The following is a 19,849-nucleotide window of genomic DNA, read 5'->3' as shown; positions in this document are numbered from 1 at the left end:
GAATAATGTACAAGCATGAGGTGAATGTTGAGAAAGGCATGTTCAGCTGCTCCCTGCCACCTGATAGTCCTAGCAGTGGATAAGCAATTGCTTTACATCGAGACTTATTTCCATGGACAGCGTCAGTACAGAAGGCTCCCAGGAAAGCCATGTATTTAATGCAGAGCATTTCTGATGGCAAAATAATATCCCATGGCAGAAGGTGATGCAACTCTATTGCCAGCTAGAGGTAGGGTTCCCAGAAGCACTGCAGACTAAGATAACATTTTATTCTCCTATTACCACTCCTCTGCTCGCCCCCCTTCTGGTTTATGTTTGGCCATGGGTATCCTTATGTAAGAGTTACTCTGCCTCGGATGGCAACTCACATGGCCAGTTTGGCCTTTTCTTGGGTTAGGAATCTTGACAGTAAATGTGAAGGCAAAACTCTATGTCCTGATCATGCTGGAGCACAGATGCTATTAAAACAAAATTAATGATCAGCAGCCAATAACACTGTGAAGGAAAGAAGGAAGGAAGGAAGAGGGATGGAGGGTGTGCATTATGTGGTGAACAGAGCTAAGGAGCTGGAATACCTGGAATAAACACAGGTATGTATTTATGTCTCCCACAGTGAGGCTGCTGAGCTGCACTGGCTCTGTGGGGAGGCTGCCTGCAGAGGAGCTATCAGCATGGGGAGCACATGGTACATACAGCATCTCCTGCCAGAAAGATGTAGCCTTGGCAAGGATGCTTGGGCTGCATTGGTTCCTACAGCTGCTCCAGGCTCCCACAGAGCCAGCAGAGTTTAAAGTTCTTTTTCTCTGCCTTTCCTTAGCAATACCCACAGCATAGTAGCCTGCTCTGCAACATGGAGACTCCTGGGTTTTGCTAAACAGGAATGCAAAATCAAGCTCGTGGGTTAGAAGCTAGGCAAGTTTTTAAAATCTGAGTTACCAACGGTAGGTGACTTGGATGATCAGTCATGGGAGCCTGGGGCTTGATATATATGCAGTAGACATTTAAGGACCATTCTGACTACCTAATCATATGTTTGCTTTTTGGAGCACTAAGTATCTAAATATATTCCCAGTGCACCTGCTCAGCACACCCGCCATGCCTTGCCATCGCCTTCTCCATTATGGCTCCCATTGCTGCACCACAAGAATGTGAAAACCTCCTTTTTGGTTTGTTGGGACTGTTATCCAGATAGTTCCTCACCTTTTCTTTCTAGACTGTACTCCTTTCTCATGCCTGCTCTGATACCCCAATTTTTGTTGTGTTTCTCTTGTCTTTTGTATTAATTCTTTCTAACTTTTCACTGTCATTTTGAAGCTACAGGGACTTTTCCCCTCTCCCACCTGTCCTTGTGCCTCAGGCAAACAGAATTGCAAGTATAGTATTTCTAGATGAGTATCTGGAAACATCAAATTTCTAGATGAATAATTGAAATCCCTGTACAAGAACAGAGTTACATAGTAATCGTTTGCACACCACAGAGAGTAGCAACTGACATTCTTCACAGCTCTCTTGCCCTGCAAGGATCTCGTTAGGTTGCTATTGCCTGTCAGCTCTTGGGGTTTCACAAACTTACGATCCATAGCTCTGATATTTTATTTCCTATCTCCAGAGCTTTTGTGGACCTTTGTCCTTGCTGCCTGCCTTCCAGAGCTCTGAGCTTTCCAGATCATAAGGAAGTTGATTCAGCCCCCCTGCCACCCCTCATCTGTATGATTTTCCTTTGTTTCTGATGTTAGCAAATCTGATCTGGGCTGACTGTATACTGTCCTCCAGAGGAAATGCTTCCCATATTCCTCCATCATCTTTCTTAGTCTTACCATGATGGTTGTTACTGAATCATTTTCTCTTAATTTTCATTGGATTGACATTTCTCCAGTACATAATTTTTTTTTGCATCAACTCCACCAACTCCTTTCCATGCCTTTGCTAAAAGGATTCAGACACGTGGCAATTGTTGGAGGTGACACTGCTGTCTAACACCTGCCTTGCATCACAGTAACACAGGAGCAAATGGAGCTCATTTATTTACACTAGGCAAGGATTTGACTCTGGGAGCAGAACACTGGGGTGGCAAGTACCAACAGTCCGAGATGAGGATTTGGCAGTGGGTGGGATGGAGCAAGATAAGCAGAGGGAAGAGGGAGCAGCAGCTGATGGTGCCACCTCACGATGCCCAGCATGTCATCAGTTGCTGAGCTGTGCTTCTCCTTCCCCAGCAAAGACACAAGACCTTAGAGCTCCTTAGGCAACAGCCCTTGCAGTGAGGTCTGGCCCATCTCTTTCCAAAGTTCCTGCCCTATTTGCACATTGGTATTGGCTCATTTTTTCCAGCCTGTGGAATAAGCATGTACATCGTCCTAGCTCTCCACAGGACACAGGACCTGGACATGCCTGCTCAAAACCCACTCAGTATTGCTGATGCAGGCTAGCGGGGCAGTGTGGGGAGCCACATACCACCCAAATGTAGGGAACTTGGGAACTTGCCCTACATGTAATAGGACTTCAGTCTTCATTGCTGCCCAGTGGCTACTATATGTCCTGGTGTTTTGCTCAGTGGGGCAAGAGAACAGCCAGCAAACAGGGACTCTTTGCTTTACTTTAAAGGAACTACAGGACAGCATTCATACTTGTGAATAGCCAATATTTTGCCTAATCTGAAGAAACAAAAGTATAAATTTATTTCCTTCCCACAAAACCAGTAACTTGCTCTATTTAAAGAGGTGATTAATCCCTAGGGAAACTGGGAAAATCTAGGGCCTCAGTTCATCATCACTGTAAAGGGAAAAACTACATCCCTTCCTGAGATGATTTCTGTGCTGCTTGGACAGTGCGGAAAGAAAGGAAGAGATAACAAGACAGAAAATACAAGTGAAAAAAATCTGAATGAGTTTCAGGAGGTTAGCAAGAAGCAGGAGCTTTTGCCAGGGAGAATCAAACTACAGCTGTTGCAAGTAATTGCTAGTGACGCTCTTTGGTTTCCCATAGCTCCTGCAGTGTCCTCCTCTGCTCACCCCACCCTCAGAGCCTTGGGATCCATCTGTAGCCAGGGCTGCTGCTTCTCCTCAGCCACCTGTCTTCTCTAAGGTGCACTGTATTTTCACCCCATCCTAAATTGTCTCCCAGGGACAAGGGGCTTAGGCTTCCTCACAACTGGAAATACCAATGGCTAGGAGAAGACAGACACAACAGGACAGCAGTCTAGTCCTAACTTGCTATCACACTGTAGGAATTTGTGTCAGTGCAAGAAGTGCTTCAAAATATCTCAATTTAAACTTATCCACTGGACTATTTTTAGTTCCTAGGACTCAAGAGCCTCTCCATGTACGGTAGGGGAAGGGAGGGAAAAATGGGTGGGGAAATTTCCTCCTCTGCTTTATATGGGCCTGGCTGCCTGTGCAGTGTCATCAAACTTACTGCATTCCATATCAGAAAAGGAAATCCTTCTTGTTTAAAGCGGATGTACAGCAGCATCACTTGATGAGATAGGATGCTTATAAATAAGTGGCCTATTCATCAGCGGGTCATACAGATTACCTCTTCCAAGAGTGACCACAGTCACATTTCTCTGCAGAAGAAGTGTGTGCAGCAAGCCATCTATCAGCCTGTAACTATCAGTGTATGTCAGAGGAGCTGTGAATGAGAGAAAGTGCCTAAATGGCAGTTTGAACTTACTGCACCACATTTTCTACTTGGCTTTCAGCTTTGGCAGTTGTGACTCCAATGATCACAGTTACATGGTGGTTAGGCTAGCTTACTGGTTTTGCCATTCACTACACTCTAGAAGACCAAAAGGTTTAGGATAGTAGTCAACTGCCCCCGTCCTACCTGGTTTAAAGTACAATAGAAAAGCATTCTGCTCAGCCCAGGAGATTCAAAAATTGCCTGAACTATTGATCTTACAGGAAGTCTGTTCCTAGATGTATGAAGCAACGCTGAATAACCCTTGGCCCTTGCTACTCAGTGACAACAGCCTCCATGGTTAAATCACAGATGGAGAGTTTGATCTCACTTCAGCATGCGCTAAACTTGAAATTGCCTCCACTTGAGAAATCAATTTACATACACTGGTGTATGCAGTCTAGTTACAGACCTTCACTTAAAAATATCCCACTTAATAACTAACATTCAGGTTTGAATTCTCAGCAGCTTGGAAGGCATTTATTAAGGAAGACAACAGTGAGATAAATACTGTGCATCTGGAGCCCTCTTCCTCCAGACTTAGGCTTGAGTATGGCATTTGAGCTTATGCCTTTTGGTTTATGTTCTTCTATCAAAAGCACAGAGGTGATATTTTCAGGCTGATGTATTAACTGTTTGGGCAGAAGACAGATTATAAGCTAGTGTTGTCTGTCTTGTCTGGTGTGGATGTTTTTTTGTTGTTTCTTGAGCCATCTCAGAAATTGTCACAAGTAATTGTCCGTTTTCCTCAGGCTCTCTTACTGGAGACTTCCACCATCATTCCCTTGGGCATCACTCTTGTCCAGCATTTCAGAGTAGATACTGTGGGTTGCAGCACTAGAAGGCTTATAGGGCTCTGCTCTGCTTCACCTTTGTACCTCACTGCTATCCTGCTGTCCCAGAGCCTGACTGAGACATGGATTTAGCTGAACATGTGGTTCTCAAGATAAATCAAGCTGCATATATAATATTCTGTGGAAGGGGAAAGATCTTCAGGTTTTTAAGATGTTTGGAGGAAAGCTGTATGTGATCCCTGAAATGAAAAGGTAGATACTCTCTTTTGTCCTAGTATTTCCACTATATGAGATGTCATTTTGAGCATCTTTTTAAAACTATCAGTTACTCAGGTATTACTTCTTCATGTTATTATCATCAGTGCAGGGACTGTGACTCTGAGTCATAGTTCCTTGGACATGGTCAGAGGTCATTCATCATCCCGCTGCTGCTGAAACGGTGTCAGCAGTTCTGAACTCACACTTCCATGGTCCTTGCAGGGCCCCAGCAAGGGATTTTTCAAAATGTGCTGCCACACACGTTAAGTTAACATAGCTTGTCCTTGCACATGCACTTCTGGAGTGATTTTGGATGTGTCAGGCTGATGGGGAACAATGGGATTAAGCCAAAATTTTGCAAGTAATTCAGATTTCAAGGTGATTAGAGCAATAATCACAGTGAAACAACTATATCTATCACCCCAGGCTGTCTTAGCCAAGTTGATAGTTCCTAGGTTCCAGGATTTTGAGAGCTGAGTTGAAAGAAATAATGCAAATGGGCAATGGGAATCGCTCTCCCTGACCCATCTTGTTTCCATCAGTTCTAAAAGTGACATGGGACTTGCTGACAAGGTTGGGACAAGTCTGCTCAAAGACAACACTGAAATAAGACAAAATGATAGTTATTGGGGAGGCAGAGGCATAAAAGGGTGAGGCATAGAAGGACTTTGTCAAGGGGTAATTAAACAACAAAGTCATTGCTCAACAAAAGTGAGAGAAAATTAGCTAGGAAGGAGAAAACTCAACCTGACAAATCATTGTTCTTCAGTTTCACTTCAATTCATCGTAGGAAGGGAGATCAGTTTGTTGTGAAACCTGTAAAGCTTCACCGTCATCAATGTATCTGCTGCTTTCGTTAACCAAGAATTTAGCCCATTGTATAAAAGAAATAGGAGCAGGAACGGGGGCGAGTAGATTCAGCGTATCTTGATACACTGACTATACTGAAAGGACAAGGCTAAATCGTACTCTTTATGGAGGTGAAATGTAAGGAATTAGTGAAAATTTTATCAGAATGATCATCAGTCTCTGATAAATACCCTGGAATAACGAGAAGGATTTCAGGGGAAAAGACCAAGAATAGCACCCTTCTTACAGACAGGCTCCGGGGATAAGGAAAAAAAATAATAAAAAATGTTTAGCTTCAGTTAGGTGAACTAAGTAGTTCTTTTGAGCGCACTTTGTGGAAAACAAATTGATCAGTAAAAAACACATGGACTAATAAAAACCAGAAAAAGAGACAGTCTTTGACCTGTTCAGTAAGATAAGACTTCATGGCTAAAGAAGTAAGGTGGACACAGTATATGTTGGCTTCTGTAAGATATCTGATATGGTTCCACATGACTTTTTCAACGAGAGAAATATGGATGAGATAGGACTACTGTAAGGTGACTGCACAATTGGCTAAGAATAGAACAGAAAACATAACTATTAATGGCTCATGATGTCAGATTAGCTAACTGGCTAAGTTGGTAGTAGTGTTTCACTGGGCTTCTGAATCTAACAGGACTACCTCTATATTTTCACCCATGGAGCTTTAAACACTAACATGTCAATCAAATGTCCTCTCCACCTCAATGTTATATGACGGGTGAGGAGACAGATGATTAAAAATCCCAACCCTCCTCTCTTCTGTCAGTGGATCTTGTCCTCTGGCTGCATCTAGACAGAACAGATAGTATGTGCTGTGGGACACCCCACAGCCCTGAAACTGCTGCTATTCAGAGCTGGGACCTGGCTGGGACACCTTGCAGCTCTTCTCTGGTCTTTCTTCCCACAGAAACCCAGGTGTGTGCAGGACACAGGGGAGGGAGGTGAGTTACCTGGACTGAGGACCTCAAAACCACTGCTGTCTTCCTATGTGCTTTTTCAACTGCAAATTCCAGCTAGTGAAGCTTTTAAAATGTTTTTTGTTTCTCATGAGTGTGTTGTACCTAGCAAGCAGTAACAGGAAATAGCAATAATACCATTTTTAATGGATGGCCTGAGGATTCAGTGGAGATGGCTGTGTATCAATCAGCAGGTGACATGAGGCATGAAAGGTACACAGTTGTCTCATGAAAGGCTGGATTTTTAAATGTAGTAGGAGCTTGACTGGATGCAGAAAAGGACTAAAATCAATTGGATAACAAGAATATATGGCAAGTGCTACAGGATTAATCAAGTCCACAGACCCAGATGGTAAGCATATGCTTGTCTATTACTAGAGAGTGGATGCTGGAAACACTGAAGGACAAAGAGACGATAAATCAGTGGCATCCTGCTGTCAGACATCAAGCAATTTTGTGAGCAGCAGAATTAACAGATCCTGGTGTCCTTTTAATTTATGTGTTGTATTTGGTATCTCATTCTCCCATGTCTAGTAAATGCAAATCTGTCTGATGTCTCTCATATTCAAAATGAGAATTCATAATCTCTCTGTTGTGTGCGTTCTTTAGTTTTTGGTGCTTAATTAAGACTGCAGTCAGGCTTTCTGCTTCCTATGGTGCGGTCTATCTCCTCCGTCCAGCCACCTATCTGCACGTAAACTTGTTAGGAGCATTGTATCTTTGTGACTTCAGACTCCTAAAATTAGCAAATGGGCTCAAAAGCTATTAGCATGAGACAGGTAAGATCGAAAAACATGCAGCATGACTGCCTAAACCTTTCTTAGGTAATCAGGCTGAAACTGCAAAAGATAGATTCACTAGTGCATTCAGCAGGTACTGTCCTGGCAAAAGAAAGCTCTTCTTTGGCAATCTTGTCACAGGAGACTATGTAGGGAATAGTGAGCTGTCAGCACAACAAAGTTGGCTATGTGTGCTACCTTTTGCACTGAGGACACATTCCCATCCAGCTCAGGAAGAAAGGCAAACTCTGACTCAGCTGAGGGAGATTTTTCTGACTGAACAAGCTACTCAAGTCTCCAGCAGGGTACCATGAGACTAATATACTGCAGCCACGTACAGCTCTGTCTCCACACACTCTTTGCCTAGCAGAGCTCTTCAATAGCAGTGTGGGAGCCACAGAATGGCTAACAGTCAAAAATCTACAAAATGACTGGGCATGTTTTTTCCCATGGGCTGTCAATTCACCTGCAGAAAAGCTTGTTTTCTGTTTTTCTAACACCAGGAGACTGCAGTGGGGCAGTGTCTCATTGGGAGCTCTTAAAATCACTAGCCATTTAAGAACAAATACTGGTTTAACAAGTACTTAACTATGTTTTTAACCTCAAATACATGCTTAAGTGTTGCAGACCTGAGTAGGACTGACGCATTTATTTGCCTGTAGCATCCTACATTGGAACTGAAGCCATATCTATGTTTATATCATGCACGGGTTATGTGATGGAAGTGTGCAAATACTCAAGAATGAGAAACACATTTTCTATCCCAAGAGTTTTACCACTTCTTTTAAGTAAAAGAATATATACTCCTCTGCTTTACTGGTTGCAGTTCAAACATTGGTTGAAGCTTTCAACAGGGAAATACTTAGAAGGCCAATATAACTTATCCAAATCTTTTTTTGAAAGGACTCCAGGTATGAAAAGCATGAGATGTCTATCGCCTCTAATGACTTACTGAGATATTTGTGATGTTAGCCATGGAAAAATGACCTTGTCTAACATAAATAGCTGGAAGAACAAAATTCTAGTTGATCCTGTGTGAAAAAATAGTAGACAAATAGTATTTCATCAGAGGAACAGGCTCTTTATCTCTGAAATTAGCAGCATGCTTATTTTCTGTGGTAATGGCTTTTCTAAAGTTTGGTCTTTGGTATTAAGATTTACCATTGTTTCCTTCTGAGTGAACATGAACGCTATCTGACATCATGTAAGCCTGCTTGTTTGGTAGTTTACCTGAGCATACATTAAAATGCTTTCTTCAAATAAGGCCTGATCTTGAAAAGATTTATATTTTTTACACTTCTCTTTACTGTAATTAGTAATGTAATTAATTTCACTTCAGTGAAATTTAATTAGATTAAGTTAATGGGAAATTTTTTATAGGCTTTGCTGAATAGAAGTTTTTCCTTTTTGTGGATTATTCCAACAGAATTTAGTGGGGACAAGAACTAAGTGATTTAAAAGTTAACAAGAAGTCTTGTACAGAAATTATCCACCCCACCAACAGAATTCAGGAGAGTTTTATAAACTTTAATCTTTTATCTATTCCATTTGATTGTTCTTAATAGAGAATTTTTTCTGTACTGCAGAGCTGTATTTTCATTTCCAATTGCATATTGTGTGTATATATATATATATATATACATATAAGATTCTACAATGTTTTCCCTATATTTGTAAATATTCATCAAAGAAGAGACTGAACCACTTTAATTGTTTTTGCTGTAAGAGCCTCTGTATGAAGCATGACAGATCCCTCTTACAGCAAGACTGCCTGTGGAAGCCATCTTCTTGGCATGCAGCGATGGCTACTGCATTTCAGGAGGCATGGTCAGACCTTCATTTTTCTAGACTCACTAACACTGCAGATGGTCTGCTCAAGTTATGGGCTGCAGATTTGCTAAGGCTGGGACTGCTGGGAGGGACAATTTCATGGCAGTGTCCCTTGGTCATGGCTCTGGGATTCTTTCACAGGAGCTATTGCTCGTGTACAGAAAGAGGCGGTAAGACGAAACCTAGTCAAAGTGTGAGGAGATGCTGAGCAGGCCACAACTGCGAAGATCTGTAGACTTCCAGCACCCTCTGTTCCCTTCCTCCGCATCCACCCCAGTCCTCACTATCAGCATCTTATCTTTCAACACCTCAGTCTCCAGTGCTGGAGCTCTGAACGGTGCTGCCAAAACACCACTCCTTGGCTTCCAAACGCTCCGTCACCCTCCCTGGGCACAGCCACACTCTTCAGTGGTGTAGTTAACAGCCTCTGCCAATTTAATTCAACAATACCATTTTGCTGCAGACACCCAGGATCCTAATGCTCCTCTCTTAAATGTTCCTCAGTCCTGGTACACAACAGAAGTCTGTATCATGAACTGCTTCTCCTCAGACATGGAAGGAAATGGATATACACAGGAAAAGAAAGCCTCTCCTCTCTATTTTCTTCCTTATGTTTACCTGGAGCTGGGTTATCTCTGAGGGTTTCAGAGAAGGAAAGTCTCTTTCATCTCAGGTGGGCTTGCCTGCTTGTCCATGCTGGAAATGAGCACTGTGTTAGTCTCATCTCTTTGAAAGGCTCTTTAGCACAGAAATGCTGGACATTGAGGCATTGGAAACACTAACCTGAAGCTTGCACCTTTCTAACCTAAAGCTTGCACCACAGAAGCAGTGAGAGTATAGAGTGTATTTTCTTATTTTAAAATAAAATAGAGGAGTTATTCCTCACAGGGGGTAGAGGGTGGGGGAAAGAAGGAGGGTGTTTAAGTGCCAGGTGACAATGTCCATCACACTGCTCAGTGATGAAGCTAAGAAGACGAAAATAGACAAAGTGACCTCATGGCTTTTGGCAGCAATGCTTATGAGACAAAAGAGAGGCTTTAAAAGGCTTGTGGAGCTGATAGCAAAGGGCTTGGACACCTTAGAGCTTTGGTTCTGCTCCAGCAGGGAACTGCTTTACTTCTCTCTCCTTGTCTCTCTTTATGGGGAGTTGTGAATTAAACGGGCTCTGTGACATGCCCAGCTCTCCGGGTCTGGACTGTGCCTTCTCAAGCTTGGATCAGCCTTATGCAGGTACAAACGTCTCCTCTTTTCTCTCTTTTTCTTTTTTTCTCTTTTCTTTCTTTTCTTTTTTTCTCTTTTCTTTCTTTTCTTTTTTTCCTTTTCTTTTCTTTTCTTTTCTTTTCTTTTCTTTTCTTTTCTTTTCTTTTCTTTTCTTTTCTTTTCTTTTCTTTTCTTTTCTTTTCTTTTCTTTTCTTTTCTTTTCTTTTCTTTTCTTTTCTTTTCTTTTCTTTTCTTTTCTTTTCTTTTCTTTTCTTTTTCTTTTCCTTTTCTTTTCTTTTTTCTTTTCTTTTCTTTTTTCTTTTCTTTTCTTTTCTTTTATTTTATTTTATTTTATCTTATCTTTTCTTTTCTTTTTTCTTTTCTTTTTCCCTTCCTCTCCTTTTCTTTTCTTTTCCTTTTCTTTATCTTCCTTTCTTCTCCCTTTCCCTTCCTCTCCTTTTTCCTCTCCTCTCCTTTCCCTGTTCTTTTACCTATTCTGATTTCACTCTTGCTCTTTACCTTCAGCAAGTCATCTCAGGAAGATTTCTCTTTCTTTTTTTTTCTTAAACTGCTTTGGTAGATTGTAGCTTGAATAGCATTATCATTTTTCTTTTGGGAGAACTGGTATAATTTATGTGCTCTAGCCTTTGATGAGGAGGAAAGTAAGAGGAAAATAGGGAGGTGATAGCAGGTCCTAGAGGGCCTTACTTGCCAGCTGCTTCAGAGCACAGTTCAGAGCAATTCCCTAGGGAAGTTGTACATGGATGCTAATGCTGAGTGAGGACCAAGACTTGCTTGAGGCATAGCCAAGACTCTAGAGTTGAGTGCTTTCATGGTACTCCGCTGTCAGAAGGAGCTGCATGCTCACTTTGGATGGTGTAGCTCCCTAAGCTGTTAGCTCCTGATGCCAGAAATCCTCCTGTGAGTCACTGAGGGTCTAGAGTTTAAATATTCTGCACTTGATTAAGATTCTGTAGTGCTGCTCTTCCTCCTTGTAAATTTAGAAGCAAAATATGAGCCAGGTGAGGTGTAGTAGCTTGTAGCAAAAAAGAAATCTTCCTTACTTCCTCCATTGTTAACAACCCCCAGAGACACATGCATGCAGATTTGCAAGTGGAGTGGACAGAACATCAAGGACTGTAGCTCATTTCCATCATGGAGAGCAGATCTTTGAGGGCCCATCTATGACTGCCCTGAAGAGCACTAAGTCTCCACGAAAACCTGGACACTGCTTCAGTCTTAGTTCAGCAAGGTGCAGTCATTCTGTAAAGAAAGTTTTGCAGAGAGCCTTCACTTTGCAAGTGCAAGTACGAATAGTGAGCCATTTTTTCAGCATTGATTTTGCTGTTTCCAGTTTTCTGGGTGCAAAGGGGAGGAATGGAACCTCAGAAGTCGCCTTGCTGAAATCCCTAAGCAGCAGCCTGTGCTATGGAATGGATGCAAACCTTGAGAAGAGTCTTTCCTTGTATTCTTGAGCTTCCTGGAAGGATGACTGCTCTGCAGATCACCTTATTTTCAGCATTGGGTGAGAGAGGGAAGCTCTTTCTGCTGTGGTTACACTGGTGCAGTATGGAGTGATGACACTTGCCACAGCTGTGCAGCCTAGCCAGGTTTTGGGGCACATCTGCAACCCTCAGGAAAACTAGTATCCCGCTTAGCTAAGCTCCCTGACCCCCACTGTAGGTAAGTTTGCCACATTAGCAGATCCCCATTGAATGAATGCTCTGTGATAAAATGGTCAGAAGTGAGATCCTGAGAGGACTGAGCAGCTTCCATAATCTCTTAAGATAACACCATCGCCCAGCACTGCTTGCTGCTCTCCTCTCCTTTCTCCCTTCAGCAGGGCACAATTTTGTACTGTTCTTGAGAATATCAGGGATGGACAAGGTGCTACACAGTTTTTTGATAAATTATTAGATGCAGGCAGTGGATGGATGTTTCAGCTGTACTGTCATGCTGGGAATAAGACAATGGGAGTAAGAAAAAGGATGAAATAAAAGAAATCAGAAATTAGTTTATGGTTTAGGTGTATGGGGTTTTTTCTGTGCAAGGTTAGCGCTGATTTCTGTCACATGAACACTGTTTCAAGGCATGCCCATACTTCCTTTTGGGCAGCCAAGACTGGTTTTGCTACTGAATCTCATTCACCCTCTGCTTTCCCTGCAAGCAAGGCAAAGAACACAACGTTCCTCCCTGGGTCTTTACTGACCGCTGGGCTGGCAGAGCAGGTGGAAAATTATTACCCCACACTTCCATGCCAGTGTCCCAACAGGTGTTGGCTTTCCAAGCAAGCCTGTCTAAGTGGATTCCTTCTGTCCTGGCTGATCAGTTGTGGGGGTCTGGGATTCTTTTCTTGTTCAGGAGCAAATGCTTTTCTTCCTTGTTGGGTATAGGGCACACAAGGGACCACAGCAAGGGTGAAAACATGCCTCCTGCTGTTGCAGGGCCGCTGCAGAGAGCAGCCAACAGCCCCACACACAACGCTGCTGCAAGACACTGACTGTAGCTGGCCCTGCAGGGCCTAAAGCAGGAGCAGCCCAGCTGTGCCTGCAGGGCACCTCTCCCATTGCTTATGTACATGGGTGCTAGCAGTAGCAGTGGCTGCTTCCCAAACTCTCAGGGCCAGACAAATCACTTGCTCCAGGGAATCCTCCATATGGTAGGAGGAAGGTCTGCAAAAAGCAGGGCTCCACCTTCAGGGTCATAAGTAAATGGTAAAAATTCCCAGGAGCAAGGGCATACACAGTAAAAACACTGTGAGATACAGCCTGGGACTCTTGGCAACGTGTTGCAGAAATAGGAAATCCCAGGTCTGACCAAGAAACAGAGACCAGCCATCAGAGTGGGGGGAAGTTCCCTCCCCACAGCTGCATGGAATTCTGTTGTGTTTGCAGGGAAAGAGAAAACTGCACCTGGCTTTCTATCAGCAGTTCCTAAAGACACTATTAGCAAAGAAGGGCAGTGTATTTCCTGGTATGGGCACCAGAATACTTGTAGCCATATCACAGTCCCACTTTGCCCACCCAGCCTTTCACTGACCTTGAGCTTGCCTCCTTTTGTCTTTTGCAGAGCTCCACCGCCACGAGAGCATCCAAGAGAAGAACGTGAAAGAAGCCAAAACCAAGTGCAGAACCATTGCATCCTTGCTGACAGATGCACCGAACCCCCACTCCAAGGGGGTGCTGATGTTCAAGAAGCGCAGGCAGAGGGCTAAGAAGTATACATTGGTAAGCTTTGGGAGTGTTGACGAAGACCGCTCCTACGAGGAGGAAGACGGAGTTTTTCCAACTAGCGAGTCTGAATTTGATGAGGAAGGTTTCTCTGATGCCCGAAGCCTAACTAATCACTCAGACTGGGACAACACTTACCTGGACATTGAAAAGTCCAAGTCTGACTCTGAACAGAAGGAAGAGAAGCAAAAAGGCTTGAGTGAGGCTTCAGGTAAAGGAGCACGATTATTTGAGCAACAGAGGGAACGGGCTGGGAAGTACACAGTCGAGAAAGTCCCGGTGCAGAAGAGCACCCAGCCTGCCCCAGCTGCCCAGCCACAGCAGGGCACGGTGAACGGAGATATGCCTGTGCCACAGAAGGTAGACAGTGTGCCCCTCAGCATCCACCTGGAAGGTGTGCAAGTGCCCAGCAAGCAGCCAGACACTCCCCCAGCTCAGCTCCTGGCTCCCCCTAGCCCCACTTTCTTCCTGCCTCCCCCAAGCACGCCTGACCCCTTCACTGCAAGCTCAACAAGCATGTTCAACAGGTCTGCACGACCCTTTACTCCTGGCTTCTCTGGCCAACGCCCAGCAACATCCTCTGTCATCTTCAGGCCATCTGCACCCAAAAAAACTAGTGAAAGTCTAGGTGGACAAAGCACGGTGGTTCCCCCTTTCTCACCTCTGGCTGCAGGAACACCTGCCAGTGCACCAGTGCCAACACACCGTGGTCCAGTCAGCTCCTCCACATCTCTGTATATCCCTGCACCAGGAAGACCAACACCACCACTGGAGTCACAGCCAAGAGGGGGAGGAAGTACTCCAGACACTAAGCCTTCTGCCAACACTGCCCGAACATCTACCACCTCCATCTTTCTGTCAACTCCCTCAAAGCCAGGAGGAGAAGTAGCCTCTGCGGCATCCCAGCCACGAGTCCCTGGAACAGCCTCTTCTTCTTTGTATATCAGTCCAGCACCATCACAGCACACAATAAGCAGTTCCCCCCTGCCAAAGCAGCCTTCTCCTGCTGTCTCACCAGCAACACCACGACCTCCTTCTGAGCCCTTGACCTCCAGGGAGCAGAGGATTGCCGTGCCGGCTCCCCGCACAGGCATCCTGCAGGAGGCTCGCCGACGGGGCAACAAGAAACCCATGTTCAGTAAGATTGAGGAGAAGAAGAAGAATTCACCCAACCCTGAGCTCCTGTCTCTGGTGCAGAACCTGGATGAGAAGCCTAAAGCTGACCACCCTGGGGCAGGCTTTGAGTCTGGGCCTGAGGAGGACTTCCTCAGTCTGGGTGCTGAGGCCTGCAACTTCATGCAGTCTTCTGGCCGCAAGTTCAAGACCCCACCGCCAGTGGCTCCTAAGCCTCAGCAGCAAGATGCTGGACTGGTAAATGGGGCCCAGGACATGCCTCAGCTTAAAGGCAAGGGGGCAGAGCTCTTTGCCAAACGCCAGAGCCGCATGGACAAGTATGTGGTGGAGACAACGCCGAAGCCAGAGTCCAAGGCCAGGACACCCTCTCCTTCCCCTTCTCTACCCTCCTCCTGGAAATATTCACCCAACATCCGTGCTCCCCCTCCAATAGCTTACAACCCAATGCATTCCCCTTTCTATCCTCTGGCAGCCAGCAAATCTCAGGCTAGCAAAGCAGAGAGCAAAGTGAAAAAGGCACCTGGCCAGAAATCAGGGATCAAGGTCATTGATTTAATGCGCCACCAGCCCTATCAATTAAAATCAGCCATGTTCTGTTTTGGGGATCCCCCAAGCTCCAGCATTCAGGAGTCTCCTGGTCAGACAGGCCCACAGGCTAGCTCGTCCTTCACGGCAGCCAAGCAGGTCCCTGTGAAAACAGCCAAGACTCAGGAGATACGTCGCTTCTCCACTCCAGCTCCCATGCCAACCTCAAGCAGCCTGGCACCCACTGTGCTTGTGCCCCGCTCGGCCACCACGTTGGATGAGCCAGTGTGGAGAACAGAAATGGCCTCTTCTGCCCCCACTACACCGGCACCCTTCCAGGTGGAGCTCAGCCAGTCCCCTAAGCCACACCAGAGCTCCCCAGAGCCTGGTCAGGCGGGCCAGGGGCCTTACCCAAACCCAGCCTCAGCCTCTCGGTTTCAGGTGGCCAGGCCCAAATTCTCAGCAGCAAGAACAGGGATGCAGGCCAATGTGTGGAGGCCGAGCTTTGGCCACCACTGAGGCAGGCAGCACTCCCATCCCATCTGTGGCCCTGCAGAGATAGTGCTCGTTTTGTCATTCATGTCAGCTCAGTACATTGGGATGAGTGATACAAAATGAAGAAAAGACAAAAAAAAAAAAAATTACTCCCCTTCTGCACCACCCTCTCCCCCAGCCTCCCCTTAGTCTCAGATGGGCAGCTTCGTGGCAAGGCTTACTGGCCATGGCTACAGCAGGAGGAAGAATGTGGAAAGAGGACAACAGAGACTGGGAACTTGTACACAGTAGCAAAATGCACCTCTGGAGGTGGTGAAGGGCAGGGGTGGCCTCATGTGAGGACATGTAGGCAGCAGTGGTTTTCCTTTCCCAAGGGCTTTGGAGTCACCCCTGAACAGACTGAGGGGCAAGAGCTTTTCCAGGAAGAAAGGGTCAGAGCTGGGATTACAGTACAGAAGCCCTAGCTTCTCCATTAGACTGCTTTCCTCTGAGCCTGTCAGTCCATACGCACACACACACATGCACACCGCAGCGTTCAGCAGGGAATGAAAGCAGAAGTGGGGCTTTGCCTTGGGCACTTCTCCCAGACTCCCCTCCAGAGGGCCATGGGAGAGGAGGCAAGAGAGCAGAGCGAGCGGCGGTGTTTGCACGGCACGTGTGGGCAGTGTGCCCTGCACAGGAGGGTGGCCGTGTATGCCCGCTCCTACAGTCACCAGGGATGAGGGTGAAAGGGAGAGTCATCTTAGCTGGTGCTAAACATGGCTATCAGGTCTGGGAGCAGTTTGCCAAAGAGGGGCATTGAATGGACTTGGTGGGGCTATCACAAGGTGGAGGAACCACAGAAAGAAGTATCTGTTTTTGAGGATACACAAAGGCAAAGCTAAGCTCAGGCAGTGGCTGATTGGCGCAAGGAAGGCCCTGCAGCATTAGTCCCACTGGAAGAGGATATAGATGCTGTAAGTACAAAGGAGGATTGCGTGGGAGAAGGTACACTTGGTTTTAAAAGGAGGCAGGATTGAATATCCATTTGCACATCATCTTTTTGTTTAGTTTAGGACAGAAGTGTGGCTAGATTGGAAATGGATCATGACATTAAACTTGCTGAAAACTCTGTGATGAGCTAGAAAATGAAGCCCCTTTACAGATGCTCTCGGTGTGGAAGTGGAGGAAAGGGAAACAGAAATTCACAAGTAGAATTTCATACTAAATGATTTCAGTATCCTTGGGATCTATTTGGTAAGAACTGAAGTGCTCTGAGATTCGCAGAGGATCTGCACTCACACACACATACAGAGCTCATTTCGCTGGCGATGCTGGGGAAACAGGACTGGTTATTCCTTGAATGTCCCAGGCTAGCCTCAGACTTAATTCCTACACCAAAGGCACACAAGAAAAAAGAATTCCCTTTCCCAAGGAACAATTCAGGATATTAGTAGGGACTGTGCATGTGTGTGTGCATGTCATCTGTGCTCTGGTTCGCACACACCTCTGCCATTTGCTTTCCACCTGTGCTCCTGTTTTGCAGCAGCCACTTTTACAGTGTGATCCCGTGAGTACACCAAGAAAACATTGCTCCTGAAGCACTGGCTTCCAAACATGGCAGATGCCCCAGCTGCAAGGAAGGAGCTTCCTGGGCAGAGATTGCCCAGCTTTTTGCTAGACCCTCAGGAATGAGTACTGGAGGCGGGATGAAGGTCTTTTAGCCTTGTTTGAGACATGCCTCCATCTCATTAGGCTTGCTTGTCTCCTTCAAGCAGAAGCTGTTCTCTGACCAGACTGAGAACAAACTTTGGATGTACAAAACTATAGGTTCTGGGGAGAAAAAAAGGAGGGTCAAATGGGGCTGGTGCCAAGTCTGTAAGCAGTGCAGCTAGTGTGGTTTCACGCTAAGTCTGAGCCAACCTTCCTCCGTGCAGCTGGAGCTTACAGTGTATAGCTCTTTTCACAAAAGCTGGTGTTTCTACATTTCCTTAGAGAATGCACATTCCTGGGGGCCCTGAAACACAGGACGTACATACTGGGGAGGGCTGAGGACAGCACTTACACCTCACTTGGCAGACTTATCAGCCATGGGAGAGGATGGAGAGAAAACCTTTGGGAATGCCTTGAATTAATGTGCAAAGGCGTGGCTGAGCCAGAAGAGGTGCTGCCCCTGGTTGTATGACATGGGAGCAGCTGACCTGAACTGATGAGGTGATTGTGTGTGTTCCTGGAAAGCCCCAGAGGGGATGTCTTAGGACAAGTCATTACCATAGGGTAAATTAATTCCCATCACCGGAATCCACTTAGCTCTGGTGAAGGAGAGGAGCCATGTTACAAAACCTAATTTGGACAATTGCTTTCTCACTCATCGTGTGCTGCATTGTATTGCCAGTGTTTCTGGAAAAAAGTCCTGTGTGCTGTAGCAAGCTGTATCTCTGTGATTCTTCTCAAATATGGAAGGAGGAATATTCTGTTTTGCTAGGAAAGCTGTGAGAAGGAACTCGAGGACTAGCAGTGCTCCAAAAGCTTTGTGCCTAGTCTCCTTGTGGAGTGCTGTCTGTCACTGGCTAATGGTTTTAGCCACTAGCCTTAGACAGACAAGCTACCACAAGTTGAAAGCATCACTGAACTCAGGTGTAGAGAGGGGTTGTGTGGACCAGAGAAAGGGTGTTCAAGATAATTCTGCAGTGAAGAAATAACCTCAGAAAGTCTGAATCTTGCTCCAGTGTCTCTCTCCCTCAGGTCCATAAAGGTGAGTGCTCTCAGGACCTGAGTGTCTTGGGAAATTCATTTTGCCGCTCAGAAAAAAGAGAGGTCTGGCCTTAGCATGTAAGGGAGATTGCACATAGTTAGTATTTCAGTGGTCCCACTCCAGATTTCTGGGAGACGCTCATGCAAGCCAAGGCCAAACACTATTGAATGTTAGATGTCAGCACCCAAGTGAGTGGAATAACTGCATTTGGCCCATCATTTCTAATAATGTAATGAGCAGGAGATGAAAAAATGTTAGGTTTGACTGGAGAACGAGTATTAAACATCAGAGCAAGGAAAAGAACCAGGAGGCTGGGGATCCTGCATTTCACTTCTAACATCCTTGGTTCGAAGCTATGCTTAGAAGCAAAGCCAAAGTAGTCTGCTGGATCTCAGCCCCTCTTGATCTTTTCTGGATCCTATGCTGACACAGGACTTAATCTGCAGAAGCAGAGGGTGTTGCAGATGAGGCCTACAGTGCTTGTGGCATATCCCAAACAAGGCCTGTGGCTGCAAGTAGCATGAGATAAGAAATAATACTGAGATGCATCTGCTAAGCTATAAGGAAGAAACCTGCACTACTGCTGGCTTCAAGCAGCTCTGCTAGTGTCTACTCATGAAAATATTGTGGCTGTGCCTCTTAGAAAGGTCACAGGTGAGGTTACGAGGAATACTTTTCAACCATATAAGCTTTTCTTGAGCCTCTTAAAATTTCTAATTCTTCAGCTGTTCAACAAGCACAGACATAAACAGTTGTTTGACAAGTTTTAGCTCCCACCTGCTAAGCTATAAGCTGCAGTGGTAGGCCAAACCCCAGTATCCCCTTGCTAAGCATTGGAAGATGCATGGTCTCTGATTTAAAACAGCCTATCATCCCTCCTCTCTAGAATGCTGCAGGTTACACATTGCAGCTATGACAATTCTGGGGGTTCATCTTTGCTTCAGAAGGATCAATCCATTCCCTCTGAACATATGAGAACACTTGCCAGAGATAACCTTAAGATCCTGCAGCAGCTGAGAGGAAGAATCTCAGAAGAGACTGGTGTGATGATGGGTCACTGATCGCCAGACATGAGCATAGTGCAAGCCAAGATTGTCGCTTGGAATGAATATGCTCCCTTTCTGCTATAATATCCAGCATCCCCTACCGGACCCTCTTCCTAGAAAAGACTCAACAGTGCTCTGAAAATGGGAGCCCAGCAGTACTGCTCTCTCTGGTGGAAGATGTGACCCCAGAAGAAGAACAGAATTGGCATCTTTATTTATGGAAATACTTTTTTTCCTTTCCTGTTTTGTCTCCCCCTGCCCCCCCCGCCCCCCCCAGTTTATAGTCACTTTCTATTTGTGCAGAAGAATAAACTTGT

The 19,849-nt window shown here is 45.4% G+C and overlaps 1 protein-coding gene across 1 annotated transcript in view; it reads left to right on the top strand.

Annotated features, from left to right (window-relative positions):
- The window catches only part of SYNPO2L (synaptopodin 2 like), a 41,747-nt gene extending 21,898 nt beyond the window's left edge, over nt 1-19,849 (top strand). The window contains exon 4 of the mRNA XM_040607530.1: nt 13,438-19,849. Coding sequence (XP_040463464.1) covers nt 13,438-15,776 — 2,339 coding nt within the window. The 3' untranslated portion in view covers nt 15,777-19,849. The remainder of the gene's footprint in view (nt 1-13,437) is intronic.

This window comes from Falco naumanni, chromosome 9, assembly GCF_017639655.2.
Source record: "Falco naumanni isolate bFalNau1 chromosome 9, bFalNau1.pat, whole genome shotgun sequence".
Classification (NCBI taxonomy): Eukaryota; Metazoa; Chordata; class Aves; order Falconiformes; family Falconidae; genus Falco; species Falco naumanni.
The sequence above is the reverse complement of the archived record's forward strand: the minus strand, read 5'-3'. Positions and strand labels throughout refer to the sequence as shown.